Source organism: Canis lupus, chromosome 7 (genome assembly GCF_048164855.1).
Source record: "Canis lupus baileyi chromosome 7, mCanLup2.hap1, whole genome shotgun sequence".
NCBI lineage: Eukaryota > Metazoa > Chordata > Mammalia > Carnivora > Canidae > Canis > Canis lupus.
Window position 1 is genome coordinate 39,963,133 of NC_132844.1, and position 21,676 is coordinate 39,984,808.

A 21,676-nucleotide genomic window follows, 5' to 3' on the forward strand; every position below is an offset into this window, starting at 1 on the left:
TCAACCAACTAAGCCACCCAGGCATCCTTCAGATGATGGAATTCTAATACAAAGATATTAAAATAAAGCATCTATTAAAACTACTTTCAAGGACATGAAGGAAAATATAGCTCCCAGTGACCAAAAAGATAGAAAATGTTAGCAGAGAAACAGACATTATTTTTTAAAAAAATAAATAGAACTTCACTAACTTAAAAATATAGTATCTGAAATGAAAAATTTGAAGAATGGTCTTAATAGCAGAATGGAAATGACCAATAATGAGTAAGCTTGAAAAGAGCCCACTAGAAATGATTCATTCACAAGAAGAGAGAATTAGATGGAAAGCAAAATATTTTAAAAGTGCAACATATATGTAATCAGAGTCTCGGAAGAAGATAGAGATAATAGGGCAGAAAACAAATTTGATGAAATAACAGACAAAAAGTTCCCAAATTAGGTGAGATACATAAATTTATAGATCAAAGGAACTCAGGAAAAGCAGGAAAATGTAAAGATAAACACACCTACATCACGTGATCTGTGTACATCTGACTGACATACAGTATGGGTCTGGAGCCACTAATCTATGAAATGATGGTGCAGCTGGGGGTTGAGTGCTAAGCCCTTGGACTTGAAGTGTGGTCTGAGGACCAGCAGCACCTGCATCCTCCAGTTAGAAATGTAGAATCTCACATCCCACCTCAGACTTATGAAATGAAATATGTATTTGAACAAGACCTCTGAATGTTCTTGGGCACCTTAAATTCTGAGAAGTATTAAGGCACTTGAGCTTACTGCAGTCCTTGAATGGCTGGGTTAAGGCTGTAATTAAAGGTATCTTTCTAGCCTTAATCTCCTCTACTTAACCAACCAGCCTTCAGTCTTAATTTAGTTTCACTAGTATACCTCCCAAATGGAAAGAGATGTTTACATTTCTTTATTACAATGCATTAAGTTGTATTTCAGATAAAAGCCAGACTTCTTCAAAAGTCTAAAAGAATTTTTTGAACAGGAAGAAACCTTGTTCCATTACAGTACCCATATACAATGGCTTTCAATTCCAACTGCATACTTAGAAGTACCCTAGGAGCTTTAAAATATACTGGTCCTGGGATGCCTGGGTGGCTCAGCAGTTGGGCATCTCTGCCATTGGCTCAGGGTGTGATCCCGCAGTCCTGGAATCAAATCCTGCATCGGGTTCCCTGCATGGAGCCTGGTTCTCCCTCTGCCTTTCTCTCTGTGTCTCTCATGAATAAATAAAATCTTTAAAAAGTAAGTAAGTAAGTAAATAAATAAATAAATAAAATGAATAGAATAAAATAATTAAATTAAATTAAATTAAATTAAATTAAATTAATAAAATAAAATATACTGGTCCACATCAGAGCTACTGAATTGTAATTTCTGGGGGTGGAGCCCAGGTTGGTATGTTTGAGCCCAGGTTGGTATGCGATTTTAGTGTGCAACTACCTTTGAGAAACACTATGAATGAACTTTCAATTTATTGACTCTCAGATAACAGTACCTCCTTTAATCTAAATATAGTGGAGTTAGTATAACTTTCAAGTTTATCTTCCTTGAAAACTGTTATCGATCACTTCATTAAAATATATTAATCTACCTTATAAAAATCAATTAAATATTTAGTACGTGATAAGATTATATGCATTTCACTTCCTCCCTATTTCATAGTTAACATTTTTTTAATTTTTAAAAATATTTATTTATTTTCTTATTTTCTTTTTTTAAAATTTATTTATTTTCTTTCCAAGTTTTCATTCATTCATTCATTCAATCAATCATTCATTCATTTTTTGAGAGAGAGTGTAAGCATGAGCAAGTGTGGGGAGGGAGGGATAGAGAGAGAGAATCTGAAGCAGTCTTTGTCATGCCCAGAGTGGAGCCCAGTGCAGGCTCAATCTCATGACCCTGAGATCATGATGCTTTACTGACTGAGCCACCCAGGTACCCCCTAAGTTTTATTTAAATTCCAGTTAGTTAACCTACAGTGTAATATTAGTTTCAGGTGTAGAACTTAGTGATTCATCACTTATATACAATACCCAGTGCTCATCACAACAAGTACCTTCCTTATTACTCATTACCTTTTTAACCGATTCCCCACCCACCTACCCTCTAGTAACCATCAATTTGTTCTCTATAGTTGAGAGTCTGTTTCCTGGTTTGCTTTTCTCTCTTTCTCTCTCTTTCTCTTTTTACTGCTATGTTCATTTGTCTTATTTCTTAAATTCCACATATGAGTGAAATCATATGGTATTTGTCTTTCTCAGATCAACTTACTTCAGTTACCATAATAATAATACTCTCTAGCTCCATCCATGTCATTGCAAATACCAAGATTTCATTCTTTTTGTGGCTGAATAATATACCATTGTGTGTGTGTGTGTGTGTGTGTGTGTGTACACACATCTTCTTTATCCATTCAGCAGTTGATGGACACTTGGGTTCTCTCCATTGTTTGGTTATTGTTGGTAATACTGCTATAACCAACAGGGTGCATGTATCCCTTTGAGTAAGTACTTTTGTGTCCTTTGACAATTGCTGGATCATAGAGTAGTTATATTTTTAACTTTTTGAGGAACCTCCATACTGTTTTCCACAATGGCTGCATCAGTTTGCCTTCTCATCAACAATTTAAGAGGGTTTTCCTTTCTCCACATCCTTGCCAACAACTGTTGTTTCCTGTGTTGTTAATTTTAGCCATTCTGACAGGTGTGAGGTGGTATCTCATTATAGTTTTGATTTGTATTTCCCTGATGATGAGTGATATTAAGCATCTTTTCATGCATCTGTTGGCCATCTATATGTCTTTTTTGGAAAAATGTCTATTCATGTCTCCTCATTTTTAAACATTAATTATGTTAATAAACTAATGACAAGTGTATATTAGTAATATCCAAATAATACTAATATTTAACTTGATGAAATAAAACATCTCATTTCAGAGTGGTTTTTGGCTTATTATATTTTTATGTAAGGGTAAAAATTCATTTGTACTCTCTCCGTGCCTGCCAGCTAAATAGTGCAGGGGCATCTACAGGGTACAACTTGGCAGGAAGACGTTAGCTGTCATTAAAAATCCATAAAGTAGGAGTGCCTGGGTGGTTCAGTCAATTAAGTGTCCAACTTTGATTTTGGCTCAGGTCATGATCTCAGTGTTGTGAGATTAAGCTCCACAATGGGCTTTGCACTGGGTGTACAGCCTGCTTAAGATTCTCTTTCTCCCTCTGCCTCTCCCTTCCTCCACCCCCAACCCCCACTCCCACATGCACACTTTTTCTCTCTCCCTCTCCAATAATAATAATTCCTTAAAATAGATATATTCCAATCCAATTTTCTGGGTAAGGGAGCAAATTTGCATTATCAGGTGAAATGACAAACATAGACTGACTACATTTTGCTCTTTAAACACAAGTTGGAAATGATTACAAAATCAGATAACTAAATAGAGTGGGTGAGTGTGGAACTTAGTTGAACAAAAGCAAGCATGTGACTTAGATAAAATGAGCAGGTTTAAGTCTAAATCACTGCCAAATAATTTTAAAAATAAACTCCACAAAGTATAAAAAAGCTGAATAATATGTAGTTAAAACAACTTCTCAAATAGTTTTTATTTCCATCTTGAAAATAAAAGCTTCAAGCACAGAATTCCATTGTAAATTGAATTTGGTTATTCCTAGATCATCTGTTTGACTCCTTAGATTTTTCATGTATGAAGAAATATTTGTCCTTTAAGTAAGCATTGCAAAAATTATTTGTATAAGACATTATTAACATATTGTTCAGAATGACATTTTCAAATACAAAGATAAATACAAATGTTATTAAAGCCACACAGTCTTTGTGATTACTGTGCTGCCTTACTGGGAAGAGCTCAACACAGATACTAGAAGATTTCTTTTCTTTTCTTTTTTTTTTTCTTTTTTTTTTTTTTTTTGATACTAGAAGATTTCTTTTTAAATCTGACCTTCTATTATCAGAACGGGCCTCAAAACTGATGATTTCAATTCTTAATTTATGTCATTAGGTAATATCAACATAAAATTGAAGAGACCTCAGGCTACAAATGACCTTATTTAAGAAAGTTTCCTCTTTTCTATTAGACTTAGAGTCATCGTTAGACCAAATCTTTAAGTTAAATGAGAGTCCTTAATGACCTATGAAAAAAATCTATAATGGTAAATTATATCTAAATATAAAGTCATTATATATTTATGACTAAATGCTTAATAAATGATGAGCCATTTAATTGAGAACAATCCCATTATGCGCACATTAGAAACTTTTCTCATAAATATGTTACTGAAATATCTCCATTTATCATTTGTAAATCTCAGAATCAAATTACATAGGAAAAAAAACAATGGTCTTGGACAGGTTTTGGGGAATGTAACAATCAGTTTAAATAGTAGCTGTTTTTTACCTATTGGGATTATAGTTTATTTTGTTCTTTTACAGTTTTTTTTTTAAGATTTTATTTATATATTCATGAGAGACAGAGAGAGAGAGAGAGGCAGAGACAGGCAGAGGGAGAAGCAGGCTCCATGCAGGGAGCCTGACGTGGGACTCAATCCCTGGTCTTCAGGATCACACCCTGGGCTGAAGACAGCACTAAACTGCTGAGCCACCTGGGCGGCTCATCTTTTACAGTTTTTAAAATAAGTAGAATAGTCTCTGCTTCCATTAACTTTAAATGTCATGTTAAGAATGTATAATCAAACATTCAAGGGCCACAATTATGAACCATATGGAGGGTAGAGAATCTTGTTCAGGATTGGTACTGCCTCCAGACTTTTCTAATAACTACTGGTATGACCTCAGGTTAAGTACTTCACTGATGTGGGCAGATGCCCCATCTTAAAAATCTGGAGGTTTGGCTAGATCTACTCTAAGGTCATTTTCAGTTTTCAAATATTTTATGGCATAAATTTTGGTTTAATCATGATGTATTTTGAATAATAAACAGGAAAACATATTTCAATTTTGAATTCTGGTTTCAGGAATACTTACAGTTAAGGCTGGTGGTCCTGGAGGTCCTGTATCTCCCTAAAACAGATTAAAATTACAGTCACTATTAATCCTTTTTGGATATTTTATTTATAAGTTTTCTGAATGGATAGAAGCTATACACACACACACACACACACACACATTTTGAAAGAAAAATAGAATTTGATCTGATAGAAGTCTGTATCCTATCATATGATGACAAATGTATCGCGTGCTTTAACTCTCATGATATAAATATCACCTTATACACCCCCGTGCTTTCTGCAAAACTTGTTTGGAAAAGCTAAAATAATCTAATTTTCTATTCTTTTGTCTACTAATCCAAAATTAGAAAGAATATCTTTTCAAATATGGTTACTTGCCAATGGAGCAGCTGGGAAGTGTCACGACAGATAATTTTTCTGACAAAGTTAGTATGAGGATCAGCAGAAATAAGTGTATCTCCCCACTTCATGCCTCCCAGCTGCAAGAAGCAGTCCCACTGCCTCTTATAAAGCTCTGCTAAATTGACATTGCATTTGCCATTAATTTCAAGAGGCTTTGCCTATATTTATGTATTTTTAAATATGAAAATTGCTTTGCTAACCTATGTGAATACAAATTACCAGGTGGACATAGAGAGACTTTTCAAAATCTTTTAAAAAATGGCTTATCTAAAAGTTTACTGTTTTCTCATTTATATGTCACCTATATGCTTTATTGTATCAGGACCCCTATTTATTTAATAAGAACTCTTAATCATTAAGATCAAGCATTATTACTATAATGCTTTTTAGGTGGACATGATGGAAAACTTAAACTTTGTGGCATGAAGTTCTGAGCTATGCTCTAATGTTGAGGGTATCTCTGTAACTTTTTCTTTTCTCATCTAACATAGTCACCTCAAAAGTTAAGACAGCATGGAGTAGTCATTACTTTTTGGAACAATTGAATAAAAATAGCCAGTACTTGTTGGGGAACATTGACATAGCTTAACTCGGTCACTGAGGACCAATTTGTAAGATCAACTTTAACATAGAGGTAAATATTGAAGACAGACAAGGATTCCCAAATGTGCTGAAAATAGAGATAATAAAACACCCACAAGTACAATTGTTATTAAATTGAGATCATCCAATGATCTTATTCTAAATGATTCTTCCTTTTAGTATTTTTAAATCTCTTTTAAAGGTCACTGCCAATATATCATTATAAAATGGCATGCGAGAAAAAGTGGTAGGAAATGAAGCATTCAGACTGAAACTGAGTTAGAAAGTTAACCTCCTTCCCCCCAAAGGCCACCTGCTTCACCATTATGGTAGCAGTTCAGTGTTATTGGCAAAATTCCCTGATACAAGGCACAGTTGCTAATTTGGCAATGGAATAGCTAATGCTGTTAAGTGAGGGAGAGAAAGTGAAATCTTATAAACACAAATTAATGTCAACTAGCAGTTGTGCATTTAGTCTCTTCAAACTAATTAAGTGAACCAAAAGGCTTTTCTTCAGATGCTTTTAACATAACAGCCTTTGGTTAATTTTAACAAAATTAACCTTTTGGCAGTTAAATAGTATCAATGAAAAGTCAGTGCAAACATTTTTAGAGTTTTCTTAAGAAAAACTGGCATTTCTCTGGGAGAATACAATACCTTTTCTCCTTTTGGGCCAGGTGGACCATGAGGACCCAAGTCACCTTTCAAACCCTATATAAAGAATACAACCAATGTGATTTCTATACACAATTCACAGAAAGCTTGAATTTCTAACAAGTCATTAGCCACAAAATAAAATAATTTACTGAACTCCCAAATCCCATTCTTCAGTTTGTAGTATAGAGAGAAACAGAGACAACTGGCACTAAAATGATAAGCAACATCTGCGTTGTGGTGAGTACAGATACATTAAATCAGCGTGAGTCCTGAATACTGCATATTTGTGCAACTTTGCTTCCTGCTAAAATTACATTAATTCACCATCTGGGAGAACATCATTTAGGTCTATATGAGCTTTTAAGTATCCACTTTGGATTAAATTTGTGGATGTTGTAAATACCTTTGATTTAGCATTGATTTGGCCTTTATAAAGCTTGCCAAAAAAATTCAAGAATTAAATTAAAAGCATTTTTATGTCTCTATCAAGTAATCTAATTGTGGGGGAAATATAAATGAAGGACATATTCTTTTCCTATCCCTCACAGCCTGAAACTAGAATGTAGTTGCTTTCCTGTTTTAAAGTATGTTTTAGTCCACTAATTCCTAATTTTCTTAACCCGAATTTATAAAGATATTAAATGAAACTATATAAGACATAGAGTATCAAATAATTATGTTCATGAATATTCTAGGTTCTTGGGTGCTTCAGTGGGTATTTAGTTGATCGGATTCAGAAATGACAGCTCTCAGAAATACTACAATAGATTTCACTGGAGGAAAAATCAGTTCTACAGTTGAAGGTATTCACAGTGTAAACAGAAAGAAAGTTAGATAGACACATCCTGACTGTGTGGTGAATAGGAAAAAGTAACTTCCTACATCCTTGATTTAACACATTGGATAAGGGAAGAACAATAATAGAAAAAAGAAATATTCTGAAGCCACACAATGCACAGTATATCTAGAGGTCTTACTTTTCCTGGCCTAGGGATCCATCTATCACTGCACTGACATTTTGTAGTCAATAAACAATGTCAAATGCTATCAGCTTTAACTACTTAATATATAATCCCATGATGAATTTAAAGAAATTAAGGAAAACTGGATACTTAAAATAATCTTTAGAGATTATGTGAAAACTGTAACCTTACGCCTTAAGAAAAAAAATTCTTTAAGGGTTGAAAACAGCTACTGATTGGCAAAACACACTTCACAATTGTAGAAGTACTTTTCAGGATAAAACTCACAGCTATATGCCTTCCACTGTTACCTCAGAATCTTTATAGAAAAAGGATGAGTGAAAAAGTAAATCATATTTGAGATGTGATATTTTCTTATTATTTGAAATAGCCATTCCTTCCCAAATAAGCAAAATGAGATTAGGCTGAATTGAGATGTGCTGTGAGTGTAAAACATACTAGGTTTTCAATATTTAGTACAAAAAATGTAAAATACCTCAATAATTTTCATACTGATTATACATTAAAGTGATAATATTTTGGGTATTTATATTTTGGATGTTATTAAAATTAGTTTCACCTGTTTCTTTTTACTTTTCTTAGGATGGCTACTGGAAAATATATTTATCTTGAAATAATATCATATTTACAAATATACCATATAAGTATTATATTCAATAGATTCTATTTCTATTGGATAGTGCTACTTAGAAATACAAAAACAAGAGGTTGACAAAGACTCTCTCCTTGACCAAACTTTAGTCAGACTCTTCTGAGTCCTCTGCTGGATCAGGCCTCAACCTTGGCTGTTGTTAAGTTCTGCCTTTGGCCTGCTTAGCCCAGTTTTAGCAAGAATCATGTTAAGTCAGTTTAGAAAGAATCCCCCACCCTTATATCAGATCAAGTTCCTCATGCTCTATCTTTGTTGTGTAAGTGACCTGCCTTTAGCAAGAATCCTATTAGGTCAGTTTGTCAAGAATCCTCCTGCCCCTGAGGTCTGCTCTTAGCAATTTCCCATTCACTGAGCCGGTCACTCCATTGGCTATACATCCTCACCTGTCCTTGTTGTATTTGGAGTTTATCTCAATTTTTCTCCCCTACTGCAATACCCCTATTCCAATAGGTTTGAACAAAAAATCCTCCTTACCATTTTATTTTATTTTATTTTATTTTTATTTTATTTTATTTTATTTTATTTTATTTATTTTAAGATTTATTTATTTATTTATTCATGAAAGACACAGAGAGAGAGAGAGGTAGAGACACAGGCAGAGGGAGAAGCAGGCTCCATGCAGGGTCACGCTCTGGGCTGAAGGTGGCACTAAACTGCTGAGCTACCCAGGGATCCCCTTACCATTTTAATAAGTGTGAGAATAATTTTTGCCTAACAGGGTCAAGATTCCTGCTCCCATGGAACTCATAAGAAGAGGGTGACTGATGATAAATAGGACAGTAGGCTGAATATGATAAAAATGAGAGGGAGAGAGCTGCTATTTCAGTTGGGGTGATCAGAACCAGCTTCTGTGTGGAGACATTTATTGTTTCAGAGGATCCTGCCATGCAAAGATCTGGGAGGAAAGCATTGAGGTTAGAAGGCATAGCAAACACCAAAGCTCCCAGAGTGAACAGAATGTCATAAGCACACAGACAAGAAACAGGAGATCAAGTCAAGTTTAGACAAAGGTCAGTACACATAGAGAATTGCAGGCCATGGTAAGGAGGATGGGTTTTGTTCTAAATGGAATGGGAAACTACTTAAATGTTTCAAGCAGAGAAATGACATGTGACTTTCTTCCAAAAAAAAAAAAAAAATCACTTTGGCTACAATGTGAAAATAGACTGTAGGCAGCAAGATTGAAGCAGAAAAGGGGTTGCCATAGTTTTCCAGGCAAAAAAGAGTAGGGTGGTTGGGATAAGGTGGTGATACTGGAAATGGAGAGGAGTGGTCAGAAGCTGTACATACTGGGAAGTAAGACATACAGATTTGTTGGAAGAGGGAGCAAAGAAAAGGAGGTGTCAAGACTTAATTGATAGGAGGCTGTACCATTTACTGGGCTGAGAAGTTTATTTAAAAAGAGATTTTCTTTCTGCTTCCTGGTATAACAGTATGCAGAGAAAGACACATGAAGAAGAAATAGCTAAGAAAGACAGCATTCATTCAACAAATATTAATGAATATCTATAAATATATAAGACTAAACTATACTTTATGAACATATGAATATGAAAATGTTATTTTTTTAAAAAAGACAACGTTAAACATAACATTCAAGAAAATGGTTAACTCTATGGTGGGGCATGGGGTTATACTGAGTTCTGGGTACACTGGTGTTCCAGTTACTACTATGACTCATAATCATCACACATCACGTTATAAAATATTATTTTTTGGCATAAAATAATACATTAAATTTTTGTTCAATATTCTTGCCTGACAAACTAACCCTCACTGCAACATCTGGGAAGAATTTATTGACCAGTGAATCAGCGTAACCATCCCTGGTTCAATCAACCAAGAAATGGTAGGGTGGGGGAATGGTAGGGGAATAATGTCACCAACTACAAGCTGATGTAAATATTGAATATTATTATGGAAGTGTAGCAAGTGTGAAGGGAACAGTTTTCAGGGAAGCCTAATTTCATTGGAGGCACTCAAGATTCAGAAATGTGGCATTTCAGGAGAGTCAGGAAAAGAGTGGTATTTTACGCAAAATCCTAAGTTGTTCAAACTTTCCTATTAAATAGGTATAAATACTAGTTACTTTGAAGGGTTGTTCTGAGAATCATAGGTTATAAAAACACTTAGTACATGGTAGGTACTTAATAAATGTTGCTTTTACTTTTCAAGTCCAGGTTTAAGGGATAATTAATAGTTTGTTCTGTTCAGGTTTGTACTCAGTTTGACGGATATGGTACCACTGTGCTTTAACTCACATAGGATAAAATGCAATTGAGAAGTACTGCATTTATCAAGCTTCTACTTTTATGGCCATTGAAGTGGGCCCATGTAACTCATGTCCTCTTGTGACAAAGTACAATGTTTTTAAGGCCAGGGCATCATAATAGGCCCTGAGAAACAGATCAGTAATGCTTTTCTCAAGTGCAATTTTTCTCCTCATGTCACACTGGTGCTGCTATCAACGGTTATTGAGTACTGGGGAGAAAAAGATGTAGCACTCACCATAAAGCATAAAGAATCAAATGGAACAGACTATGAATTCAATATTGAATAAGACGGGAATCTATTATCAAAGTTCTCAACAAAATCATGTATATAAAGATTCTCAAAAGCACAGTAGTTGACTCAGTATGTTATGTGGAAACAGGAACTCTTATCTAAAGGTAAGATGAAAGCTGAAGGACAGTATTATATTTAGAATTATAAAAGCAGGCAGACTATGAAATTAATTTTACTGGAATGTAGTATCTTTAAAATCAGAAGATACAAAATAATATTGGTCAAAAAATTTTTGACCCATCAATTAATTCTTTGCCTCCTCTTCCCACTGATTGTGTCTTGTTTCCTAGCAATGGCACCAGCTGTTGCTAGCTGATAGCTCAGCTTTGGGATTTCTACATTTTTGTATTTAATAATACAGATTGCATTGGTATAAGGAGATTAATATGATTATTTTAGAAACATCAGATGCTGTATTTCTGATAAGGAATGTTTGAAAGACAATAATAAAGATGCAGAGGAAGAGTCTAAATTCAATGATTGAAATTTACTTTTCTAATTATATAACCCCACAAAACAAACAAATGAAGTGATATTTCTATTAGAGATAAATGTATTTTATTTAATCCGGTTTCAAATGATAGTAAATGTTTATATAGCTCCTGGGTGCCTGGGTGACTCAGTTGGTTAAGAGTCTGCCTAATGCTCGGCCTTGGGATCTAATCCCCGTCAGGCTCCCCATTGAGCAGGGAGCCTGCTTCTCCCTCTGCCTCTGCCTCCCTGCCCCCCCCGTCTCATGAGTAAATAAAATCTTTAAAAAAATTTTATAGCTCTTACTATATGCAACACACTGTTCTAAATGCTTTATGCATGATAACCATGTTTACCCTCAAACACAAACACACAAAAAAGCCCTGAAGTGCTATTAATATTACCATCCCATTGTGCAAATGAAAAAAGTGAGGCACAGAGGGAATAAGTAATGTTCCAAGTAGCATGCCAGTTAGGCAGTGGCAGAGCTGAGATCTGAGCTCAGGAAGTCTGTCTTTAAAGGTTACATTAACAACTTTATAAGACTCCCTCTCAAGTCTGTTCTAATATGCAATTGTTGAATATAGTTCATAGTAGGTCACAATCAAAATCATTTAACTATAAATGCAAATGTGTATAAAATTGAAGTCTTGTATTTTAAAGGCTAAATTCTAGCAATTCAATTTTTTGACAATTTTAATATGTTTAGTTTGCATTACTTAAACTATAAGGGAAATATGAGTATGTATTAAGTCCAATAACTTTAGTCCAATACTCCAAAACCTTGGAGAACAATCCAATGTTTACAAACACATACACTGCCAAGGATGCATTTAAAAAGATATCAGAGCAATTTTTTTTTGTCCTAATGATTAAGAACTGCTACATTAGTTGGTGTGCCTTAGGGATGCTAAACATTCTGCTCTTACCAGACAGTTCCACATGACAAAAAATTGTCTTACCCCAAATGCCAATAATGTCACATTGAGAAAGCCTGAACTGTTGAATATTTCATTGTAAATTAGGTTTACATTTTCCAGAGTGAGCTTGCTCAGGTTTTGAAAAAGCTAGCACTGAAGAAATTATTAAAAGATAGATTTACATCAAGATATTTGTAATATGCAAGAATAAAGACCATTAAAAAGGACTCTTGAATTCATTTAGTAGGAATATTAGATTCTTCCAATTTTCTTTGACTTGGAAAGTAGCTGGAGTGAGCTGGCCCATTGAGTTTATTCACTCTGCATTCTAACAGAATGTTTCTGAAGTTAAAATCTCCATCATGGCTTGACTTTATTTTTTTTTTATTTTTTTTTAAATTTTTATTTATTTATGATAGTCACAGAGAGAGAGAGAGAGGCAGAGACACAGGCAGAGGGAGAAGCAGGCTCCATGCACCGGGAGCCCGACGTGGGATTCGATCCCGGGTCTCCAGGATCGCGCCCCGGGCCAAAGGCAGGCGCCAAACCGCTGCGCCACCCAGGGATCCCATGGCTTGACTTTAATTCAAATTGAAATCACTATTATAATGCCCTTCATTCCTTAAGAATGTGTACCTGTGCTTATTGAAAGTCAGAGTGAACTGTCATAAATGCTGAATGATTTTAATTTGCACGGTCAGTTTATTTTACCACTGAAAAATAGGCAATGACAAGTGTGGCATGACTTAGTGGGAAAGCAAGAGACTTTTCAGTCAAACATATAGGGTTAAAAGCTGATTTTACCATTTTCTAAAAAAAAAAAAAAAAAAAAAAAAAAAAGTGGCTTAATTTCCCAGGCCTTTATTTCTTGCCTCTGAAAATAGAGATGCTATCACCTCCTGCTATAGCTAGTCCATAAAGCAAGAATAAGGATCAAATTTCAAATTCCTGGGGATCCCTGGGTGGCCCAGTGGTTTGGCGCCTGCCTTTGGCCCAGGGTGCGATCCTGGAGTCCCGGGATCGAGTCTCACGTCGGGCTCCCGGCATAGAGCCCACTTCTCCCTCCTCCTGTGTTTCTGATTCTTTCTCAATCTCTGTGTCTATCATGAATCAATCAATCAATCAATCTTTTAAAAAAATTCAAATTCCTTGTGAAAATGGTTCATGAATAATAACACAATATTAACAATACCGCCACTAATGATGTAATAGCAGAGCATTTGATTCTTTATTCCTAGTGATAGTAGAGGGAGAAAAGGAGAATTTTCATTGCTTTTTATTATTTCTCCTTAGTCATGACTCCTGAATATCTTTGGCAAAATCAAGGAAAGGAATATCATCTACATATTAATTAAGTAACCAAGTGAGAAAAGTTAATATGCTTTATCCTGTTTTATGATGTATCTAATGAGCTACATTAAACAATGATGGTGCTAAAGAAATGACAACTCTGTGATTGGGGGCATGCTAAGAACCCTTCCAAGATCCTTCTCAAAGAAAGGTTGCACTGCCTGATGTGGGGAAAAAAAAGGCAGAAGAAAATTTATTAAATGTCCTTACTACCTACAGCCCATTCACAAGTCTTTCAAACAGGCAGAGTAACCTTCCTCTAGGGACTCAACTACCTTGATGTTAATACTCGGCTAAGGGCAAAAGACAATCTTAGCCTGATCCCCAGGATCCTGTAAGTCTACTTTAACATATAAAAATTCCTTTAGAAATTTCCTTTATCTCTGAACCCCCAAAATACATGCTAGTAATCATCCTCCAAGCATATGGCCCACCAATATACATTTGAAGGGTCTCATGACTAAGATTTTATTAGGTGGTAATAAATGACCTTTTCTCAACAATAGCTAGCCTCCTCAAGGTCCTGAGATCCTTGCTTCCAAAACTCCTTAGAGACCTACAATATCCCTAACCTCCTCCCACTTTGGAAGTATATACTGGGCCACTCCTCAAGACCTCAGTGCAGGTCTTTCTGCCCACAGGTCCTGTATCTGTGCTTTAATAAAACCACCGTTTTGCATCAAAGATGCCTCAAGAATTCTTTCTTGGCCATTGGTGTTGATCCTTAACAGCGTTTCCTACATCACTGCCCACTACACTACATACTCTCTTAACAGGTTGGTCTTATTCAGGTTTAGAACTCCTACAATGGCTGCCAATCATTTGGGATGTAGTAGGCATGCAAATATATGTGTTTATCAATTAATTATTTCTAAAAGGCCTTACTTAAGAAAAATTTCCAAATCTCTAAGTTAATGTAAATAGATTTCAGTTTCCAACCCCTCAAATCTCCAGTTTTATTCATGTGTTTGGATAAGTCCCTCACTATTTCAATTCCAATGTTATCTTAATGAAATTATAAAAATCTTTGTTTTGTGTCTCTATCTCAGGAAGCCCACATACATGCAACTTGGTTATCTTTTGTAACACTATCATTAATTTAATTTCCTTCAATACTCCTAAACTTTTCACAAGATAATATCCTTCCCATAATGAACGATCAAAATCTTGAGCTATTTTTGAGTTTTCAATGCTATCAAGTGCCAAATTGCATATGTTTTACATTGTAATAATACTATCTATGCATTCCTTTCCATCTCTGTTATCCTCCTTTAGGCTCTAATTACTTATATTTTAGACTATTATAATACTTTCTCAGTTTTTAAAATTACAATTTGGCAAATAATTACTGGGAACTTACTCTGAAAATATTTACTAAGTACTAGGGAATCCAAGAAATGATCTTTGCTCTCATGAAGAATATAATAGAAAAACAAATATAGGCAAAGGTCTGAATTTTATCCATTTTACACAACACACAGTAAAGCTAATCTTCATTTAAGCACAGCTTGGATGACGTCTCCCCACTGTTCAGAGGAAAGAGGGCAAACATCCTCAAATACAGCACTTTCCATACTCTGGCTCCAGCTGTATTGTTTTGTTATTCCTTCATTTCCTTATATGCAGTAGGAATGAATTCCAATAACCTGAATGGATGCTTCAACTTTCATCAAGTTTGTGTGCTGCTCTTTAAGTTTGTAATGTTAAAAATATCTTTTTTAAATAAAATTATAGGACATTATAGTGATGGCGACCTTACATTCTAAGCCCATTCTCTACACACATAGAAGTGATTTTCTTAGCTAGTGACAGAACTGGACATGGTGGGCTCTGGGTTTCAACACCAGAACTCTTACTATGATACCAGGTACTTCCACTGGTGGGGAAGGGAGATGAATCAGATGCTCTGTTTAAGTGTATGGGCCAACAGGTGTGACATTCAATGTCTTGATGCATTGTAAAGAACTAGAGAAGATTGCAGAGATTCCTCCAGCTACAAGACCTAGGTACCAGTTCCCTTCCTCTCATATAGAATAATCACTTCAAAGGGGAAAGGAATAAGAATGAGAGTCATATAAAATATATGAACGGGGCTCCTCAGGAAGTAATAAGAGAGGAAAGCTGTGAGGGGTCAGAACTTCAATCCAGTGTTGACTATAGGGTTAATTCCTGGGGTTAACCCTTTTTTCCTTTTTGGGGTATTTCTTCTCCACACCCAGGTATCCTTCTTTGTCCACAAAGTAGTAGTGATCTACTGCATACAAGATGGGTTTCATATTTCATATGCCTCGAAGGCATTAGGGGACCAAATCTAGTTTCCTTTTCTTTTATCTATAAAGCAAATAGTGTAGCCTCTCAGAACTTTCTAAAACATTTTTACGAAAGTGAAAAAGAAAACTGGGAAAAAGTAACTCTCATGGTGGTCACTTTCCCCAGTAAGGTTAGTATATCTACAGTAAATGGTGATTTTGATGACCAGAGGATTAGTATATATTTCAGAGAAAAACCCAGATTTGGGGTAATCTTCAAATTTTACCATAAGAATCAAAGTAAAGCTCAGGGGGTGGGGGTGGGGTGGGGATTGTCATTTTAAGGGAAAGAAGAGATGCTAGAACATCAGAATGTTACAGGCAATAGTATCCCTGAGGCCGATGACCTGGTCTGGTGGAAAAGGAGTAACACAGAGATACAAGTCTCCCCTCCCCTTCTCCTTTTCTTTTCATCATTGCAATCCCACCCATGCAGATCCTTTAGTAGATGGAACTTTGATTTAAGAAGAAGAGTGACACAAAGAAAAAAAGATGAAGAGTAACCATGGGTAAGAACACAGACCACATGATAATGTATGTAAGAAGAAAAAAGACAAAGGAAGACAAGAAAAAATGCAATCCAGAAACAATAAAAAAAGAAATCTCTGTTAAAGATGACACAATATGAAATATATAAACCCAAAGGACAACCCATGATGACACTAAGAACATGGAACCATGTAAAAAACTGCCTTGATTCTTGATTTTGCCTTGATTGTGGCCAGTTCTTCCATAGATAGTAAAGTCTTCATACCCTTAGATAGTCAAAATATTTCTGTGGCAAAATGTAAACAGAGTATTAGAAAAACAAGTTAGGCTTACATTTTGTCCATTAATGCCAGCCGGACCTGGATCTCCTTTTTCTCCTTGTTCACCCTAGAAAGAAACAATTTATACAATGAAAAATGTTATATCCTGAGAACCTTTACTAAGAAAAAAACAAGAGAGTTACCTTGTCGGGGCATTTATAACAATGTGATTACTTTGCTAATCCCCTGAAACATTTATTAAAAAAACAATTCTGAGTCCTAAAACCAAAGACAAGTTTAAAGGTTCAAAGAAAAGCTGTATAAAAATGATTAAAGGGTAGAAATAGAACAAGGATTATTTATTTTCTTCTATAAGCAACAAAGAACTTTCTGGAAGGCAATTTGGCAAAATATATCAAGAGTCTTAAATCTGTTCATTTAATTTGGCCCAGTAATTCTGCTTCTAAGAATGTATCCTAGGGAAATAATCAGACATGAAAAGTTTTAGGCACTAAATTGTAGAGTGGAATGCTATTTATAGCAGTAAGAAGGAGAAATATCCTAAATGTCCAATAAAAGGGAACTGATTAAATAAATTATAGTATTTAGATATAATGGACTATAATACAGCTGTTAAAATTATGTTTATGAATTTTGCTTTATACTACAGGAAAATTCTTATGATATGAAAAGTATGATACAATTAAGGAACTGACAAATTTAATGAATTAATGTTAACAAATATCTATTTTATTAATTTAAAGTTATAAATGCTCAAAATGACCAATTGTTTATGATACATACCGATAGTGACATATATTTATGTCATTAATACCAATTGTTTATGATACATACCCATAGTGACATATATTTTTGATTATCATCTGAAATATGTATACTTTTATTGGCAAATTCTGCACATCTGTAGCATAATTCAAAACCAATTAAATACTTATTTACCTAACTATCTACCTACCTACTTGTCCACCAACTTATGTATCCACCTATGATGGGTCTTAGAAACAATACTGTAAGAAGACAAACCAGAACAATAGAAGTAATTAATCTATGGGTTCTGTGATTATTGGTGATTTTTTTCCTTCACTATATTCTTGTTTTTTAATTTTTTAAAACAAACATGTATTATCTGCATAATCAATAAAATGCTAAAAAATAAAATAATATATTATGCATATAAAGAACTCATCCAAGTTGCTAGGTCTGTCATATAACACAGTGTGTGTATATGTGGTAGTGTTTGTAGTAATCTCTGCTTTGTGTCACTAGGATCATTTTTATTCTCTTCTTTATTCTGTTGTTCCTTTCCCTTCATTTTTTTCTTGTAGTGAATACTATTATTTTATACATTAAAAAAAAAGCCTAAGGGAAAGCAAGTATCTAACTTTATGAGAAAATACATTATTCACTCTAAGACTATATATTACTAGATCTAAGACTATGTATTCATCTAAGACTATGTATTATTATGATATTGAAATAATCTATGACTATGTATTATTATACTATTGAAAACACAGGATATGAAGCAAAAATAACTTAATAACTAGAACATAATATATATAATATGTAAGATAAATGAAAGTATATACAAACACATTGGAATAGGTTCAAGTTAAAATAAAGCTGAAAATTTTAAACTGAAAATGGAAGGGTGAGGAAATAGTCTAGATCTGTGCTGTTCAAGGTTGTAGCCACCAACCACATGTGACTATTTACCTTTAAATTAATTAAGATTAAATAAAATTTAAAACTCAGCTCTTCAGTTGTCCTAGTCACATTTAAGTGCTGAATGGTGCCTATACTATTGGACTGTGCAGATTGGAACACTTCTATGATTACAGAAAATTCCATTGAACAGTGCTATTCCAGAGGATGTTATATATGACAAAAAAGCAAAATGGGAATTAAGAGGATCAGAAATACACAGAAGAAAATATCATCTAGAAAGCAGAATAAGAAACAACATGGTGTCTTCATGATGACACAAAATGCATTCAGTACACATTAATAGCATGCATTGAAATTTCTGGCACATAGAGACAAGTATAATCCTATGGCTATATCATCAACTTTCAGAATGTAACTAAAAATGAATATCATCTTTATTCAAAATTAATGGTTTACATAGGAGAAAAAAATAAGCAACTCTACATATTAAAGAGATAAATGCTTATAAAGAAATCTGCAAGCTTGACAGTGGTAATAAAAGTTAAGAATATGTATAGACAGAACAGAGTTGATCATCTGATGGGGTTTACGCTGCACAGGAAGAGGATAAGAGATGTAGCAGAAGGCTACGGAAGAAACATGCTGCTTCATGTGATCACTCCCAAAAGTCTGCAATGGATTTTTAAAAGTATAATTATATAAAAAAGCAAGTGCAGGTCACTGTGATCAAATAAGGCTCACAAAAACCAAGTTATTCACTCTACTATCATTGTTAACAAATCCAGTCATGTTTACTACGTGTTAAACATTGCTTTAAGCATCTTGTAATTCTGTGACAATCCAGGATAAGTATAGGACTATTACTCTCATTTTACAGATGAGGAAACTGAAGACAGAGAGGCTATATAAGTTGCTTGGGGTCACACAGCTACTTAGAGGCAGAACCTGCTTCAGCTCAGGCAACATGGCTCGAGGGTCTATGCTCTAAAACTCTAAAATGATTCAGCTCATTTGTTTTTGAAATAGTCCAGAGATGATTTAAAAATGCAGAGTATATCTGGATTTCTGCCAAGCAGGAGGCAAAGTCTCTTCCAGTGTTCCTCAGAATAGGAAACAGAAACATGGCTTTGGCAATACTACTATTGGGGAATAGGTAACTGGGAGAAGAATAGTAACCAATGGATTTTTCCCTCTCCCTCATCTATTAAGGTCTCTTCATCTTGACATTATTGACAATTCTTTGTTATGAGGGCTATCCTGTATATTGTAGGATATTTAACCTCATCCCTGGCTTCTACTCAGTCTCTCTCTACCCTGTCTACCCTCAGTCCTGGCAAATAAAAACATCTCTAGATAGTGCCAATTTTCCATTGAAAGTAAAATTGCCTCCAGTTGAGGACCACTGATATATTACACACCATCATTATATATGCAACAGACTCATGATATGGAATGTTACAACAGACTGAAGCAATGTGCTGTAATAAACAACATGAACTTCACTAGGATTAAATGTGCAATCCTGCACTGAAGCTAATTCTGGATGGGTTAAAGAGCTCACTTAAAAATATTAAAGGAACAGAAAAAAATACAAGTGAACATAGCTCAGAGCTCATGATGAGTAAGGTGACTCTAAGTGTGAAACCAAAAGAAGAAATTGAGAATAGGAAAAACATATTTGACAAAATATTAATTATAGACTGATAAGGCAAAAATATTATAAACTAAACTAAAAGGCAAATTACAAGATGGGAAAAAGTATTATGTGGTGGCTTAGTAGTTAACATCACTAAAATGCAAAGAGCTTTTATCATTTATAAGAAAAAGAATAATATCCAATTGGTAACTGAGCATAAATAAAGCAGGCCATTCATTACAAGGAATATAAAAGAAATGCTACTTGACGATTAATATTTTAACTGGTATCAATTCATCAGGTTATACGCTAGCACTAGGTGAGTTTTAAGGCCTCTATATTGCAAATTCTACCATCCTCCAAAAAAACCAGTGGGAGTTGTGTATGCAGACAGGAAAAAGAAAGAAATTCAAGAGTTGCATACTTAATAAGTCCCAAACAAAAGAACTTTGACAATAGTGACCAGCTGTTCTCTTCTTCTCCACTGAGTAGAATGTGCGTAAAAAGAAAACTACAGCATTAAAGACTTAAACTAGAATTAAAGAAAACTGATTTGACATCAGAGGTTGTTAGAAAGTAAATGCATTAGGATTGTTTCTCAGTGTTTGGATAATTTCAAAAGCAAAAAAGATTAAAAAACAAAGCCAAAAGAACATTTCTAGAAGTTTCTTTGAAAATACAATAAATCATTCTGGTCTGATGCAAACTTAAATGCAATCTCAAGCAAAGGAAAGAGGATAAATGGAAATTAGATTACATTTAAGATTTTTCTAATACCCATTCTTTGGTGAACCTAATTTCAGAATTATTCCAAAAGTTAATGTTCTTCCAAACAGAATTGTGTTTTGGTATTCAAAATACTACATTAGGTAACTAATGAAACCCTTTTATAGAGTTTGAATGAATCCACAATACAGGTAGATATTTCAATAGATACTATCAATAATATACTAGCTTCTGTAATATACATCTTATTATATGCCAGACTCTGTGCCAAGTGCTATACATAATAAGGGTTCATTTTAATTCTAGCAATAACCTTACAAATGGGTATTTTCATCCCCCTTTATTGATGATAAATCATCAACTCAGATGATATATGTGACTTTCACAGGGTCAAAGAACTCTTCTTATTATCTCAAATTATTTGTTCACTTTGATCTCATAGGGACTTGGTAAACCCTAATATATTAACTTTTTCTTTTATGAATTCTCCTTTTAGTGTTGTATCTAAGTTTACAAACACATTTAGTTATTTATAAATAGACAAATATAAATGGATAAATGTAAATGTTATAGATAATGTGAGAGATATGGATTAAAAAATTTTTACATGAATACCTAATTGTTTCAGGAGTTTTGTTGAAAAAAACTATATACTATCTGCTGAATTATTTTTGTATCTCTCTTGAAAATAAGTTATCATATATAGTAGAGTTATTTTTGGATTCTGTTCTTTTCCATTGGTCTATTTGTCTATCCTTTTGTGAACAGTAAACTTTCTTGTTAGTTTATGATAAATGTTGAAATCAGGCAATATTAGTCCTTCAGGTTTTGTTTGGTTGCTTGTTTTCAGAATTGCTTTGGCTTTACCAGGTCATTTGTACCTCTATATGACTTTAAGGGAAGGGAGAAGAAATGTGTGGGAAATATCAGAAAGGGAGACAGAACGTAAAGACTGCTAACTCTGGGAAACGAACTAGGGGTGGTGGAA

General features: G+C 34.3%; 1 protein-coding gene across 1 annotated transcript in view; it reads right to left on the minus strand.

Moving 5' to 3' along the window:
* COL19A1 (collagen type XIX alpha 1 chain) overlaps positions 1–21,676 on the minus strand; it is a 307,933-nt gene that overhangs the window by 167,163 nt on the left and 119,094 nt on the right. The window contains exons 13-15 of the mRNA XM_072832451.1: positions 16,711–16,764; positions 6,639–6,692; positions 5,014–5,049 (exon numbers count right to left, since the gene is read on the minus strand). Coding sequence (XP_072688552.1) covers positions 5,014–5,049; positions 6,639–6,692; positions 16,711–16,764 — 144 coding nt within the window. The remainder of the gene's footprint in view (positions 1–5,013; positions 5,050–6,638; positions 6,693–16,710; positions 16,765–21,676) is intronic.